This window comes from Sarcophilus harrisii, chromosome 1 (assembly GCF_902635505.1).
Source record: "Sarcophilus harrisii chromosome 1, mSarHar1.11, whole genome shotgun sequence".
NCBI lineage: Eukaryota > Metazoa > Chordata > Mammalia > Dasyuromorphia > Dasyuridae > Sarcophilus > Sarcophilus harrisii.
In genome coordinates this window covers 661,000,772-661,018,003 of record NC_045426.1, presented here as the reverse complement: position 1 = coordinate 661,018,003, position 17,232 = coordinate 661,000,772, and the positions used below count along the sequence as shown (strand labels likewise).

The window sequence follows — 17,232 nt, the reverse complement described above, 5'->3', positions numbered from 1 at the left end:
TGCTTTTAGCAAGCATAATAAAATCTTTGCCCCTTGATTTGAAAGAAGTTTAAATCTACACATTCTTTGGAGACAACTCATGATGCTGGCCTGTAACCCCAATATACTTTTGGGGTGTCACTCAGTACCCCATAATTTTGTTGGCCCATACATCCACATACTGATATTTCCTTCTGTATTCCCTCTCCCCTGATCACTTTACACTTGCAAGAGAAAGCTCATAGAAATTTGAATAATTCAAGGAATGCAAACATTACTCTCTATACTGAGACACATAGAAGAAGCTTAACAGAACTGCTAGATGGTGCCATAATGCACAGAGTGCTGAACCTAAGTTCAAATCCAGCCTCAGAGATTTACTGGCTGTGTAACCCTGGATAAGCCACTTCACCCAATTTGCCTCAGTTTCCTCATCTGTACAATAAGCTAAAGAAGAGAATGGCAAACCACTCCAGTAGCTCTGCCAAGAAAACCCCAGAGAAAGTGGGATGTAACTAGAAAGGACTAAACAACAGCAAGGTCCTTAACTTAACAAATACTAATTAGCTGATTGATAACATGCAATCTTTGAACCGATGTAAATAGTATACTAAATGCCTTTGAAACCATTTAAGCATCCTTTTTTCTTTTGCTAAAAATGTACCTATTCCTACCACTACACACCTCTCAAATTGGTTAAGATGACAAGAAAAGATAATGATGAATGTTGGAGGGGATGTGGGAAAACTGGGGCACTAATACATTGTTGGTAGAGTTGTGAATTCATTCAACCATTCAACCATTCAACCCAAAGAGCTATCAAACTGAGCATACCCTTATATCCCAGAGATCATAAAGGAGGGAAAGGGCCCCACATGTGCAAAAATATTTGTGGCAGCCCTCTTTGTAGTGGCCAGAAACTGGAAACTGAGTGGACGTCCATCAGTTGGGGAATGGCTGAGTAAGTTAGGGTATATGAATGTTATGGAATACTTCTGTTCTATAAGAAATGACCAGCAGGATGATTTCAGAAAGTCCTGGAGGGATTTACATGAACTGATGCTAAATGAAATGAGCAGACCCAGAAGAACATGGCAACAACAAGATTAAATGAAGATCAATTCTGATGGACATGGCTCTTTTCAACAATGAGATGATTCAAACCACTTCCAATTGTTTAGTGATGAAGAGAGCTATCTACACCCAGAGAGAGGACTGGGGGAACTGAGTGTGGATCATAACATAGCATTTTCACTCTTTTTGTTGTTGTTTGCTTGCATTTTATTTTGCTTCTCTCTCTCCTCTCTCTCTCTCCCTCTCTCTCTCTTTCTTTCTCTCTCTCTTTTTGCTAGTTTGATTTGATTTTTCTTGTGTGGCACGATAATTATATAAATATGTATGCATATATTGGATTTAACATATATTTCTACCACGTTTAACATAAAAAATGAGATGACTGAAGCCAGTTCCAATGGTCTTATGATGAAAAGAGCCATTTACACCCAGAGAGAAGACTGTGGGAACTGAGTGTAGCTCACAACATAGCATTTTTACTCTTTTCATTGTTGTTTGCTTGCATTTTGTTTTTCTCATTTTTTCCCTTTTGATCTGATTTTTCTTGTGTAATACAATAATTGTATAAATATGTGTATGTATACATATATATATGTTAGATTTAACATTTTTAACATATTTAACATATATTGAATTACTTGACTTCTAGAGCAGGATAAAGGGGAGGAAATTTGGAACACAAGGTTTTGCAGGGTCAGTGTTCAAAAATCATCCATGCATGTGTTTTAAAAATAAAAAGCTTTCATGAAAAAATAAAATAAATTTACTTATTTCTATTCTTCATGAAATATTATACAAAACCACTTTGTAAACCTGACTATGACCTGTGTGATGTGACCCAAAATTCTTAACTCAAGAGGAGATTCTATTCTGTGTGTGTATGTTATTTGTCCTTCATTCTCCAAGAGGACCAACATCAGGGAGGTGATGTTATGACATGCAAGTGAATTAGATTTGAAGGAGGATTGTGCAAAGTTACTACTCTCACTTTCTCCCCCAGAGCCATCTAGGTTCAATGGCCAGATATAAGTCAGGACAACTGGAAATGGCCCTAGATGCAGTGAGAGACCTTGGCCTTTTTAAAGTAAGTCTTGAACAGGTCTCAATTTGACTGAGGCAGCTGTCCATTTAGTGATTAAGGCTGAATAAGAAATGAGGCAGATGGTGTTTTACCTAGTCAAAAAAAAAATTAATTTGGGATAGAAAGATCCTCAGGTTTTCTGGCCTGATTGGTTCAGGGTGGATGTAAACATACACATATTCACTCACACACATATACATATGCACACAAATATATACATGTTGCTGTATAATGGTGAAACATATGTCCATCACCTACTGTTGGAGTGTGGCACCCTCTTGAGTAGATGAACAGCTGTCTACCTGTAACCGATGCTGGTGTCTGCAGTCCTAGGAAGGACCTTGAAAATTCTTGCCACACATATACCTCGTGCAGACTAGTTGAAAGAACTGAAGCTGTTTAACCTGAACAAGAGAAGACTGAAAGAAATCTTGTTTTCATTAAGTCTGTGTCTTGGTACCTGAATATCGAGTGCTTGGCCCCTAATAGACCCTTAATAAATACTTATTGATTGATTAGTGTCTCAGTCTTCAAGAACACAAAAGATAGATGGCTCAGTGGATAGAGCACTGGTCCTGGAATCAGGAGGATCTGAATCAAAATAAAATCTCAAATACCATTGACCCTGGACAAATCACTTAAGCGCTATCTGACTCAGTTTCCTCAATTATAAAATGGGCATAATAACAGCACCTGCCTCCCAGGGTTGTTGTGAGGATTAAATAAGATGACATTTGTAAAGCACATTAGATATTGACACACTGTAGGTACTATATAAATTCGGACTGTTGAGGTTCAAAAGGATACCCCAAAAGGTTGGTATTACAGACTGGTATTGTGAAGTGTCTCAAAAGAATATGCAGACTTGAACTCATCTCCAAGTCAAGGGGCAAAGTTTATTATTATTGTAATGCCAATTGAAGCAGGCTAAGTTCCAAAAGAATTTTTCAAAGTACCAGGAGCAAAAAGATAAATTTATAGGAAAAGTTAAAGAAACCAAGGAGCTTCATGTTACTTATTTGCTAGTTTTATGACTTACAGGTAGGTTTGAAAGGTCATCTATTCCTATTATCTCAGGAACTTTGTTATCACTGACCAACAAATTGTTTATCTAAAGTATGCAATTTTTGTTGGTCTATACTTACAGTATTCCTAAAGCCAGGAGACTTTGGGATTATTGACAAACAGGTTGTTAAAACAATAACACTCCTAAAGTCAAGGGGCCTCAGGATTACTGTTATATTTCCTCTAGAAGCTGTACCCCATGTACCCTTTCATGACTATTATCAGCCATGACAAACAGAACTGTCTCAAGTTAGATGCGCAATTTGGGGAGCTAATAGGTTCCCCATAGTTGGGAAACTTAAAGTTCAATGACCACTTAGATAGCAGATGATACAGAGGATTCTTTTTCAGATTTGTGTTACACTCGGTCTTCTACCTCAGTGATTCTGTGATTCATGATCCTTACTCCCAAAAATTTTGGGGGATTCACTTGAAATAGAACTAGAAGAACCTTAGAAATCACCTCATCCAAATTCCTAATTCTACAGATGAGGAAACTGGATCCCAGGTTCCTCAATCAGGTATTAATGGCATGGCTCTTGACTCCCAGAGCAGGACTTTTTTTAATACAATACACCCCCTCTTTCTTACCTTCTTCTGTATGTAGTCAATGAGATTTTGTAAATCCAGGTCATCCCGGTAGCTGGCTATGGCTTTTCCCATGAGAAATGCAGCCTTATCCATCACCTGCCACTCAAAACCAAGAAAAAGTATTTGATGGACTCAGTTCTTCATTAACTGAAGTTAACCCACCTCCCTGGTAAACCTCAGAAAACATCTGGTTACGATTTCTCCATCCAAACCCTAATCCATTCTGAACTCAACAATCAAAAATTTCCCGTGGATAACCATGGATATCCCTTAATAAGAGCTAACACTTATATAGTGCTTTAAGATTTCCAAAGTACTTTACAATATTATATCATTTGATTCTCAAAATAACTCTATTGTTACCATTTTATAGATGAGAAAACTGAGACAGAGAGAATAAGGGGTTTGCTCAATGTCTTATAGCTAAGTGCTTGAGGCAGCATTTGAGTTTAGCTCTTCCTGACTCCAAGACTAGTACTCTATCTACTGTACCACCTAAGTTAATTCTCCTCCCAGTGATCTAACAACTAATCAGGGAAGCTTGTACAAAAAACTCTGGACAGAGCATCAAAGCTACCTTAATGACATTATCATGAAACAACTAGACTATGTTCTGCCACCAACTAGCGAGGTGATCCCAATCAATAATCCATTTCCACTCCCTAGGCCTCTGCTTATTCATCTATAAAAATAGCTGGAGGAAAAGGGATGGTGGTGTGTGTGTGGATTAGTCTTCCCAGGCCATGTAAGACCCAACTCTGACTTTCTATGTCCTGAGGTCCCTCCCAGTCCTGACACCCAGTGTTCTAAAGAACCCCCAGCTCTGAAGTTCCATGTTCTAAGGGCCCTCCTATACTGTCATCCTGTGTTGTAAGGGCCCTCCTAGCTCTGACATTCCATGTCCTAAAGACCCATCCAGCTCTAATGTGCTTCCCAGTTTTATATTCTTTATTCTATAGTCCCTTCTAGCTCTGAAGTTCCAGACTCTAAAGTGACTTCCAAGATATATATTTGAATGAACCAGACATGGCAGGAGGAAAAGGAAAAAAAAAAACAGATTCAGATTCTCCCCTAATTTTTTCCTCCTTGAAAAGGTTTGTGATTAAGTTCACGGCTAATGCAGAAGGCTTGACATGAGGTAAGTATTAAGGGTATTCCAGTGCCCATAAGAGTCCAGAGCCCACTTGGTTCTTGTTACCTGGCCAGAGAAGAGAAAGGCTACTCCCACAGCCACCACCTGGAGCATGAAGATCAACAGCAAGATCACAGCAAACTGAGGGGAAAAAAAGTAGCACCTTGGAAAGCTGAGCCTGCTCTTAGCCTGGACTTCCTGCCTGGAAGTGCTGAAATAATAAGTACTCCCATCTCAGGAAATCTGAGTTCGAATCTAAGTCCATCAGTTACTAGATCTAAATGTGACCAGGAAGAAATCACTTTACCTTTCCCTGAGCCTCAATTTTCTCATCTGTAAAATGGGGATCCTAATCCCTGCCCTGACTTCCTCAGAAAGGAGGCATTTTCTGAGCATCTGAACTCACTAAACATAAAAATGCTCTGGAACCTACAAAGCCCCTCATGGAAGAGGAGGGATGGCTAAAGCATGTAAATTAAAGTTAAAAACTTTTTCAGAGCAAATTAGTGATTTCTGAGTTTGAAGCCTGATCTTGAAGAAAAATGTCATTCTTTTGTAGCTGATAATTGATACTGTGGACAAACTAGATTTAAAATAACTGGAAGGAAAGTTCTTCTTGTATCTTTCTGAGAGGGAAAAAGACAAATATAATATTAAGGGCAAAGTTCAAGCAGAGTAAATTTAGCAATTCAGCTTTTCACATTTCAAATTGATGTCAGTCTTTTAAACAGAGTTCAAATGGTAATTTCCAACATTTTGCATGGTTACAATGCTAAAGATGCCCCCAGAGCTGACCTGCAAAGATGGGGACTAATCCCAAGCAGAGGGGATCTAATATAATTCCTTCTCTCCTATTCTGAGCCTATATGCAATTGATAAAAGCAGGGAGAACCTGACTGCTCTATTGCTTGCCTTACAGGGAAAGAAAGTGAAAGGTTTATGCATTGCTAAAACATAGGACCTTTGGTCAGAGTGTCCTGGGAGCATGGGTTTCCTTGGGTGTCTGTAGCTCCCCTTTGATCTGTATATGTGTCAATTTCTTACTATTTTCAGCAGCAAGGGTATATCCCTAAGGGCACCAGTACAGCCCACAAAGGTGACAATGAATGTGAGGATCCCCACAATGATGACAATGAGAGAGGGCTCTGCCAGCAGGGAATCCACAGCACCTGTGAAGCATAAAATACACATCAATAAGGTAAGTGTTTAGTATTGTAATTTTGTAATAATATTAGCAATTGACATTCATTCATGTGATTAATTAATTATATGTATTATTGGCTCATTCATAAAGTGATTTCCTTATAACTATATGAAGTTCAGAATGTAAAGATTATTTCCCACATTTTATAGAAGTCCAAGCAGACTTTCCCAGAAATATCGTAGCCAGTAAATATTGTAGTCAGGATTAGAATTCAAGTCAACTGACTGAAAATCAAATGTTTTTTCCATTACACCGTACTGTATCCCTGATCAAAACTGAGCTTAAGGAAGATGGCCATCAGCCTATGTAGGATTAATTGGAAGGAGAGAGAGAAGTCAGGAAAGCCAATTAAGAGATTATTGCAGGCTAAATTCTCTTTAGGACAAAGCCCACTATGAGGTTAGTCTGTCTCCCTTTTCATAGTGCCTTCCCTCCAATAGGAGTTGATTAATAGCTTGTTCAATTTCTTTTTCTAAAATGGGACTATTCAAATCATTTATCTCCTCCTCTGTTAACATGGGCAATCTATATTTTTGTAAGTATTCATCCATTTTACTTAGGTTATCAGATTTACTGGCATGCAGTTGGGCAAAATAATTCCTAATTATTGCTCCAATTTCCTCTTCATTCATGGAAAGTTCACCCTTTTCATTTTTGACGCTAACAAATTTATTTTCTTACCTTTTTCTAATCAAATTAACTAAAGGTTTATCTGTTTTGTTGTGTTTTTTTCATAAAACCAACTCTTAGTTGAATAGTTTTCTTACTTTCAATTTTATTAATCTCTCCTTTTATTTTCAGAATTTCAAATTTGGAACTTAATTGGAAGTTTTTAATTTGTTCTTTTTCTAGCTTTTTTTAGTTACATGCCCAATTCATTGTTCTTCTCTTTCTCTATTTTATGCAAGTAAGCATCTAAATATGTAAAACTTTCCTAAGAACTGCCTTGGCTGCATTACATGAATTTGTTATGTTATCTCATTGCCTTCCCTCTAATCTACTAAACTTCTCTTTGGATCTAATTTGCCAGTCAGTCAATGGCATGCTTAGGCCTCATGTATTATTCCTTTAATGGATTCTTCCAAATTCTTTTCCTAACTATTATGCTGTTCCAACTTCATTTCATATTTGCCATTCCTGGTGCCTATTTTATTTCTTATTTTGTTTGTAAACTTTTGTTCTAAATAAACCTTCCTTTTGACAAAAAGAAAAAAAGAGAGATTGTTACATTAATCTAGAAGAAAAAATGATTAGGCTTAGAGGAAGCACAGTGAAATGAGAGGAAAGGAGGGACAGATACAATGTTGATAATTTCTACTTTTCTATCATTAGGAACTGTCTCATAAACAGAGTAGAGGGCAACTCAATGTTAATGTGAAGTGAGGGGTTCTGAGTTGTGGGTTCCCCACAAACATCTCACCAATCCTGAATTAATGTCATAAGAGATTAATAGTCTTTGGATGTGCAATGGGGTCGGGCATACACACACAGCACCTTGGATGGCATTTCCCTAAGTGGAGACGTTAGGAAGCTTTCTTCCAAGGACAGTTCTGAGGACATCCAATGGAAGTGTCTTGAAGAGATTATTGAATATGTATGGATATTCTGTTAACCAGCTCTTTTGGGCTAAACATGTGGTGAATGGGAGGCTTTGTGAAAAGCTGCAGAAGCATTCAAAAAGGTCTGATTCAGTTTCACCCACTCTTTTCTACCACCTCTTCTTTAACTGCTTGTAGTTGGAACCCTTTACTGACAGCGTCCACTGGGAGAGATGCTATAAGGGGGAAAGACCTTGGATCTTCTTGCTTCTGAGGACATGTAAACCTCAGTGAAAAAAATGATCCTTACTGGGACTAGATCAGACCAATCCAGTGCAGTGGGAAAGCTGGCAGCACCTAGTGTGGAAAGCCCCTCTTCCCCTGAAAAAGAAACCTAGAACAGTCGCCTTTGTGCCCTAAGAGCTGAGCTCAACTTTTAAAAATAAGCAAAAAGACTCCTACTCATAGCTACTATGATATCAGGAAAGATCAGAACACAAACCTAGAAGAGGGCAGCAATGGCAAAATGACTACATGTGCAGCCTCAAAGTGGGATATGAATTGGTCACAAACTCATAAGGTTCTCTTGGAAGAACTCAAAAAAAGATTTTAAAAATCAAGATAGAAGAAAAATTAGGAAATGAGAGCTATGAAAAATTATGAGAAAAAAGTCTACAGTTTTGGAGAAAAAAAGCTAATAGCTTGGGAAAAGAATCAAAAAATTGACTGAAAAAAACAACTCCTTAAAAAATAGATTTGGCAAAATGTAAAGACTCATAGAAGAGAGGGAAGAAGTCAAATGAGAAAAAGGTAAGAAACAGAAAGGAAGGGGTTGATAGAAGGGAGGGCAGATTGAGAAAGGTCTCCCTTTAAGGGAGAAAAGGAGAGACAAAAGTATAAATGGAAAAAATAGGATGGCAGGAAATAAATTAGTAATGATAACTATGAGTTAGTACTCATAACTATAATAATAAATGGGATAAATTCTCCCATAAAATGGAAGCAGATAAGAGAGTGGATTAAAAGCCAGAACTCTATATGTTGTTTACAAGAAACACATTTGAAGCAGAGATATAGACAGAATAAAGGTAAAAGGTTGGAGGAGAATAAATTATGCTTCAACTGAAATAAAAAAATGCAAGGATAATGATCCTAATCTCAGACAAAGCAAAAGCAAAAATAGATTTAATTAAAAGAGATAAAAAAGAAAACTACATCTTGCTAATGGGTACCATAATGAAGTAATATTAATACCAAACATTATGTGCCAAGTAGTATAGCATCCAAATTCTTTTTTTTTTTATTTTTTTTATTTATTTTTTTTGTTGTTTTTTTTTTAGCATCCAAATTCTTAGAAGAGAAGTTAAAAGTAAGTTAAAGAAAAAAAACAGACAAAAAATGATATTAATGGGGGGATTTCAACCTCCTTTCAGAACTAGATAAATCTAATCACAAAACAAATGAGAAAGACATTAAGGTGATGAATAGAATTTTAGAAAAGTTAAATATGACAGACCTATGGAGGAAATTGAATGGGGGTAGAAAGAAATATGCCTGTGGTACATGGCATCTTCACAAAAACTGATCATCTATTAGGGTATTAAAATCTCACAAGCAAATGAAGAAAGGCAGAATTGGTAAATGCCTCCTTTTCATATCATGATGCAATAAAAATTATGTATAATTAAAAGTCATGAAAAGTAGACCAAAGTTATATTTTAATATATTTAACATCTACTGGTCATCCTGCCATCTAGGGGAGGGGATGGGGGGGTAAGAGGTGAAAAATTGGAACAAGAGGTTTGGCAATTGTTAATGCTGTAAAGTTACCCATATATATATCCTGTAAATAAAAGGCTATTAAATAAAAAAATAAATAAATAAATTTAAAAAAAAAGAAAAGTAGACCAAAAATTCATTGAAAAGTAAATAATATACCCCTAAAGAATTGGTGGCTCAAACAACAAGTCATAGAAACGATCAATAATTTCATTCAAGGAACAACAAATCATAATGATTCAACATACCAAAACTTATGGGATGCAGCCAAAGAAGTTCTTAGGTGAAATTTCATATCTCTAGATGTTAATATGAATAAAATAGAAAAGGAGGAGATCAGTGGATTGAGCATGCAACTAAAAAATCTAGGAAAAGAACAAGTTAAAAAAACCCAATTAAAATACCAAATTAGAAAATCTGAAAATCAAAGAAGAGAGTAATAGAATTGAAAGTAAAAAACTATTGAACTAAAAAATAAAAGAACTGGTTTTATGAAAAAAACTAACAAAACAAATAAACCTTTAGTTAATTTAATTAGAAAAAGGAAAGAAGAAATTACCACTATCTAAAATGAAAAGGGTGTACTCTCTACCACTGAACAAGAAATTAAAGCAATAATTAGGATCTATTTTGCCCAACTGTATGTCAATAAATCTGACAATCTAATTGAAATGGATGCATAGAAGAAAAAATAAAATACTTAAATAATCCCATTGTAGAAAAAAGAAATTGAATAAACCATCAATGAACTCCCTAAGAAAAAAAATCTCAAGGACCAGATGGATTTACAAGAGAATTCTATAAAACATATAAAGAACTATTAATTCCAATACTATATAAAATATCTGGAAAAATAAATGGATTCCTACCAAATTCCTTTTATGACATAGATATGGTGCTAAACCAGGAAGAGCCAAAGCAGAAAAAAGAAAATTATAGACCAATTTTCCAAATGAATATTGATGCAAAAATTTTAAATAAAATATTAGCAAAGAGATTACAGCAATTTATCCTTCTGACTCCAGGGCCAATGCTCTATCCTCTCTGCCATCTAACAATTTATCACCAGGATAATACACTATGACCAAGTGGGATTTATAACAGGAATACAGAGCTGATTCAATATAAGGAAAACTATCAGCATAATGAACCATACCAATAAACAAAACTAATAGAAATCATATGATTATCTCAATAGATGCAAGAAAAGCATTTGACAAAATATAACACCCATTCCTAGTTTAAAAACAAACAAACATTAGAGAGCATAGGAATAAATGGAGTATTCCTTAAAATGATAAGTAGCATCTATCTAAAACCATCAGCAAGCATTATGTAATGTGATAAGCTAGAAGCATTCGCCATAAGATTCCCAATAAGCATTCTGAATAAGGGTGAAACAAGACTATCTGTTATCACCACCAGAAAAAGAAATTGAAAGAATTAGAGTACTCAATGAAGAAACACAACTGCAAAGAGAAAAAGTAGTTGAAACAATTAACAACTTTAGCAAAGTAGCAGGATACAAAATATAACCACATAAATCATTGACATGTCTATATATTACCAACAAAGCCCAGCAGCAAGAGGTAGAAAGAGAAATCCCTTTTAAAATAACTAGAAACAATTTAAAAATATTTGAGAATCTACCCATCAACATAAACCCAAGAACTATATGAACACAATTACAAAACACTTTTCATACAAATAAAGGCAGATCTAAACAACTGAAAAAATATCAGTTGCTCATGGATAAGCTGAGCTAATATAATAAAAATGAAAATTCTACCTAAATTAATCTACTTATTCAGTGTTATACCAATCACACTGCCAAGAAATAACTTTATAGAGCTAGAAAAAATAATAACAAAAGTCATCTGAAAGTACAAAAGGTCAAGAATTTCAACAAAATTAATGAAAAAATGCAAAGGAAAGTAGCCTAACTGTACCAGACTTAAAATTATATTAGAAAGTGACAGTCATCAAAACCATTTGGTACTGGCCAAGAAATACAATGATGTATCAGTTGAATAGGTACACAAAATACAATAGTCAATAATTATAGTAATTTACTGTTTGATAAACCCATAAACTCAAAGACTCCAGCTTCTGGGATCAGCTCTCACTATTTGACAAAAATCGCTAAGAATACTAGAAAATAGCATAGCAGAATCAGGCACAGACCAACATCACACCCTATACCAAGATAAAATCAAAATGCCTTCATGATTTAGACATAAAAAATGATACTATAAGCAAATTAGGAGAGTAAGGGATAATTTACATGTCAGATCTTTAGAGAAGGGAGGAATTTATGATCAAAGAACTAAAGAACATTATGAAATGCAAAATGCATAATTTTGAATGGATAATTAGATTAAATTTTAAAGTTTTTATACAAACAAAACTAATGAAGTCAAAATCAGAAACATAAAGCTGGGGGGAAATTTTTTTTACAACTACTGTTTCTGATAAAGGCCTCATTTCTCACATCTATATGGAACTGAGATAAATTTATAAGAATACAAGTCATTCTCCAATTGAGAAATAGTCAAAGGACATGAACAGATAATTTTCAAATGAAGAAATTAAAGCCATTATAGTCATATGAAAAAAATGTTCTAAATCATTATTGATAGAGAAATGTAGATTAAAACAACTTTGAAGAAATCTCACACCTATAAGATTAGCTAAAATAATAGAAAAAGATAATGGTAAATGTTGGAGGAAACGTGAGAAAACTGGGACACTAATGCATTGTTGGTGAAATTGTGAACTTATTCAGTCATTCCAGACAGCAATTTGGAACTATACCCAAAGGACTATAAAACTATGCATACCTTTTGATCTTTATCCTAGTGGTAGCAAGGAACTGAAAATTGAATGGATACCTATCAATTGGGGAACGACTGAATAAGTTATGATATATTAACATAATGGAATATCATTGTTCTATAAGAAATGATATCAGACAGGTTTCACAAAAGCCTAGAAAGATTTACATGAACTGATGCTGAGTAAAGTGAGCAAAACCAAGATTACATTGTACATAGTAACAGCAACGTTGTGTGATGATCAACTGTGATGAACTTACCTACTCTCAGCAATGTGATGACTCAAGACAATTCCAATAGACTTGGAATAGAAATGTTGTCTATATCCCAAGGGAGAACTATGCAGACTGAATGAGGATAGAAGCCTACTATTTTCAACTTTTGTTTGCTTTTTCTTTCTTGTGTTTTTTCCCCTTTTGTTCTGATTTTTCTTTTAGAAATGACAAATGTGGAAATATGTTTAAAATGATTGTATGTGTATAAACTATATCAGATTACTTTCTGTCTTGGGGAGGGCAGGAGGTGAGGGAGGGAGGGAGAAATCTTACAAAATCTTACAAAAATGAATGTTAAAAATTGTCTTTACATGTAATTGGAAAAATAAAATACTATTGAGAAAAAAAGAAAGAAAAATGAACCTTAGTCCTTGGCTTCTAAATTTTTCTTTTTACTTTTGAAAGGAATAAGAAAGTGAGTTCCCCCTGCCTCCCGCTGCCAAAAATTTGGGTTCTGTAGCTAGTTTGGCATCAGTGCCCAGAGAAGGAAGATGTATAATTTTCAGGAATGACCTCCAAGACCCAGCCTAGTGGCCACCAAGGTAAGGATTCAACCAGTGTTATATCATAACTGAGCCAAAAGTGAGCTTACTCTCTTTAGAGAGTATGTTATTATAGTCATATCCAATCTTCAAAACCCCATTTGGAATTTTCTAGGTAAAGAGACTGAAGTGGTTTGCCATTTCCTTCTGCTGCTCATTTTATAGATGAGAAAACTGAGGTAAACAGGGTTAAGTGACTTGCCCAGCATCACACAAATAGTAAGTATCTAAGGCAGGATTTGAAGTCAGGAAGATGGGGCTTCAGGACTCAAGGCCCAGTGTTCTATACATTGTGCAACCTCGCAGGGGAGAGTATAACCCTGAAGTATTGATAGAAATGTTTGTATTTTGTGCTTATAATATTTTCTAAGCAAATGTGCCTCTGTAAAAACTGATGTTTAGTGGCTAAAGGGAAGTAGGACCCAGTTACTAGTTCTTCATAATAGAAGGAACATAGTTAGTGAAGGTTCAAATAAATAGAATTAAGAGAAGAGAGACATCCCAAAATTCAGTAGGGCCATAAAACCCTGGGGGAAAAGTTGGAACAGAAGGTTTTGCAAGAGTCAGTGTTGAAAAATTACCCATGATATGTTTTGTATATAAAAAGCTATAATAAAAAATAAAATTTAAAATAAAAAGACATATACAAGAATGATAGTAGTCTTTCAACTTGATTGTGATGATACATAATCCTAGAAAGATAGAATTTTAGTACGAGAGCACAAAGATTAGCTAGACCAACCCAAAAGAGGTTAAGGAGTACCTCGAACAACCCAAAAGAGGTTAAGGAGGACCTTGAATGCCAGGCTAAGAAGTTTGAGCTTTATTAATAATAAATCAAAGTACCATTTTCCCAGAGGCTATAGAATGGTTCTGTGGTTTTCTCACAATAGCTTCAAGTGATATGATTATATGTAGAGCTTGGAAAATTTTAAAGTTACAGATATACATAGGTGTGTGTGCATAGGGGAAGGAAAAAGTGAGCAGATTTGGAATCAGAGAAACTTGGGCTCCTGACCCAGAACTGGTCATTTAACTTTCTATCACTCTAAACAATTCTCTAAAACTTTAAGCTTTAGAGCAGGTACAAATCTAAATTGACAGACACAATTTTCCTCCCTGACAATAGATAGAGCAAATGAATATGTTTGATTCAGACTTGTAATTTTATAAATATAGAGATCTCCCAGAGTGCAAACTCCATCTCTGAGGCCGATCAGTAACTTGCCTACTATCTATATTCTTAAAAGAGTTGAAATGAGCAGAACCAGGAGAACATTGTACACAGTAGCAGCAGCATTGTGTGATGATCAACTATAAATGACTAAACTCTTCTCAGCGATACAATGACCCATGACAATTCCAAAGGATTCATGGTGAAAAATGATATCCATATTTAACATCTACTGGTCATCCTGCCATTTAGGGGAGGGGGTGGGGGGGGTAAGAGGTGAAAAATTGGAACAAGAGGTTTGGCAATTGTTAATGCTGTAAAGTTACCCATGTATATATCCTGTAAATAAAAGGCTATTAAATAAAAAAAAAAAAATGATATCCACATTCAGAGAAAAAAATTGATGGACTCTGAGTACAGATTGAAACATACTATTTTCACTTTATTTTTTATTATTATTTTAATAGTATTTTATTTTTTCCAAATACACACACAGATAGCTTTCAATATTCATCTTTGTAAAATTTTATGTTCCAAATTTTTTCCCCTCTCCTCCCTCTACTTTCCCAAGACAGCAAACAATCTGATATAGGTTAAACATTTCACTTTATTTTTTCATGGTCTTTTTTTTCCCTTTTGGTCTGTATCTTCTTTCACAACTGTGACTAATATGGAAATATGTTTTACATAATTGCACATATGTAACCTATCTCAAATTGCTTACCATTTTAGAAAGAAGGGAAGGGAAAAGGAGAGGAAGAAAATTTTGGAACTCAAAATTTGTAAAAATGAATGCTAAAAATTATCTTTACATATAATTGGAAAATATAAAACACTTTAAAAAAAAAAAAAAAAAGGATTATCTGAAACACTGAGACCAAAATCCAAGAAGTGAATGAATTGAGTAGGCTGTTTTAGCATCCCACAGAGCTCTCGAGTCCATGACAACAATGTTATAAATAGTTTTTGTTGAAACATCATTATATCAAATTTCCAGATATTAATGACTGAATTTTGTTATATTGTTAGTGACCTTCTTGCCAAATATCATCAGCCTAGGCAACATTTACTATATCCATTTCCTTGGACATCCCACAGCAAAATCCTCAGGGAAAGGAATATAAGATGATTTCAATAAAATAGATGGAAAGAAAAGTGAGTCCAAAGTTTGAAGCATTGGATTAGGAATATATAGGGATAAAGAGGATGGTACCTGGAACTGCCCTTAGGAAGTCTGGGTCCTCATCATCTCCCCCTTGGACTACAGTGGACTCCTAGCCAATTGCCGTGTTCCCTTCTGCCCCTTCAAACCAACCTTTATGAGCAGACAGGATACTCTTCTATTACTCCTAAACCCTAAGCACAAAACTTGCTATTCTCAGAAGACATCATCCCCATCTCTATTCATGTTGCTTTCCATGTTTGAATATCTTCTTCCTCTTGCCTTTCCCCTTAACTTCACTCTCTGCCCAGTCTTCAAGATCCAGCTCAAATGCTACCTCCTCCATGAAGTCCATATTCCTCTCCAATAAACCTTCTTCATTCTCAAAATTTCTTTCACAAGTTATTTGGACACTGTTAATCAATAAACATTTATTAAGTACTTATGGTATGCTAACCACTGTACTAAATTCTTTTTTTTATTATTTTAATTTTATTTAATAGCCTTTTATTTACAGGATATATGCATGGGTAACTTTACAGCATTAACAATTGCCAAACCTCTTGTTCCAATTTTTCACCTCTTACCCCCCACCCCCTCCCCCAGATGGCAGGATGACTAGTAGATGTTAAGTACATTAAAATATAAATTAGATACACAATAAGTATGCATGACCAAAACGTTATTTTGTTGTACAAAAAGAATCAGACTCTGAAATATTGTACAATTAGCTTGTGAAGGAAATAAAAAATGCAGGTGGGCATAAATATAGGGATTGGGAATTCAGTGTAATGGTTTTTTGTACTAAATTCTTAATGCTAAGTAGGGATACAAAGACATGCTGATAGAGAGAGCAGGAACCCAGAGCTCACAAAGAAACATAAACTGTTTCTGGACATGGTCAGTGAGGAAATTTGTTTTGTTTGACTCCATGTTTATAATAAGGGTCTTGTTTTTCCTTCATTTTCAGTGGAAGCAGTGAGGGAGGGAGAGAAGGCAAATTTCTGCTGACTGAAAAAAAAGTAAAGCATTTAAAAAACTCAATGTCACAAGTATAAGATAATCAAAGTAGAAAATAAGTCATCTTGAAAAGATTCAAAGGTTTCAGTATTCTCAATCGATTAATCAATCAAGATGAATCAATGTATTAGCCAAAAAGTCTAATGCAGTCTTGGACTAAATTAAGAGGGATGTAACTTGAAGGAATAAGTAGTTGATAGTCCCTTGTATTCTGCCATCATCAAAACTCATCTGTAATATTGTGTTCAGTTCTAGACTTTGTTGGTAGAATGTCCAGAAAAAGTCAACCTTTTCATCATCAAAGACTTTTAGTACATGTTCAGTCCTGGGAGAGTGGCTTGAACTGGGCTTCTCAATCTAGGGTCCACAAATTTGTTTTTAAAAAATATTTTGTCTTAGGGAGAGGGAAAGGGAGAGAGAGGAGAAAATTTGGAAATTTTAAAATAAATTTTATTTAAAATGAATGTCCAAAATTGTCTTAAATATTTTGGTGACAGTTTAACAGTTTCTGGTAATCAGTAAACAGTTTCCTTTGCTATCATACATATTTTATGTATTTAAAATGTTATTCTGAGGGAGGATCTACAGATTTCCCCCAAAAAAACTGCCATGATTAATCATGGCACCTGACTTAGATGGTTGCTGAGCTTTTCCCCTTACGGGATGCATCTGTTTCTTTGCTTCTCTCTCAGCTTCACAGTATCCCTGGCTCCAGCCACCTGCCCTTCTGATTACGTTTACAGGAAGGGAGTAGGGGGAGGACTCCCCACTTCCCCAAATCA

General features: G+C 35.3%; 1 protein-coding gene across 1 annotated transcript in view; it reads right to left on the bottom strand.

The window, feature by feature from the left end:
- LOC105749435 (tetraspanin-33-like) overlaps positions 1–17,232 on the bottom strand; it is a 37,943-nt gene that overhangs the window by 13,954 nt on the left and 6,757 nt on the right. The window contains exons 4-6 of the mRNA XM_031947973.1: positions 5,967–6,091; positions 4,989–5,063; positions 3,791–3,886 (exon numbers count right to left, since the gene is read on the bottom strand). Of these exons, the coding sequence (XP_031803833.1) occupies positions 3,791–3,886; positions 4,989–5,063; positions 5,967–6,091 (296 nt within the window). The remainder of the gene's footprint in view (positions 1–3,790; positions 3,887–4,988; positions 5,064–5,966; positions 6,092–17,232) is intronic.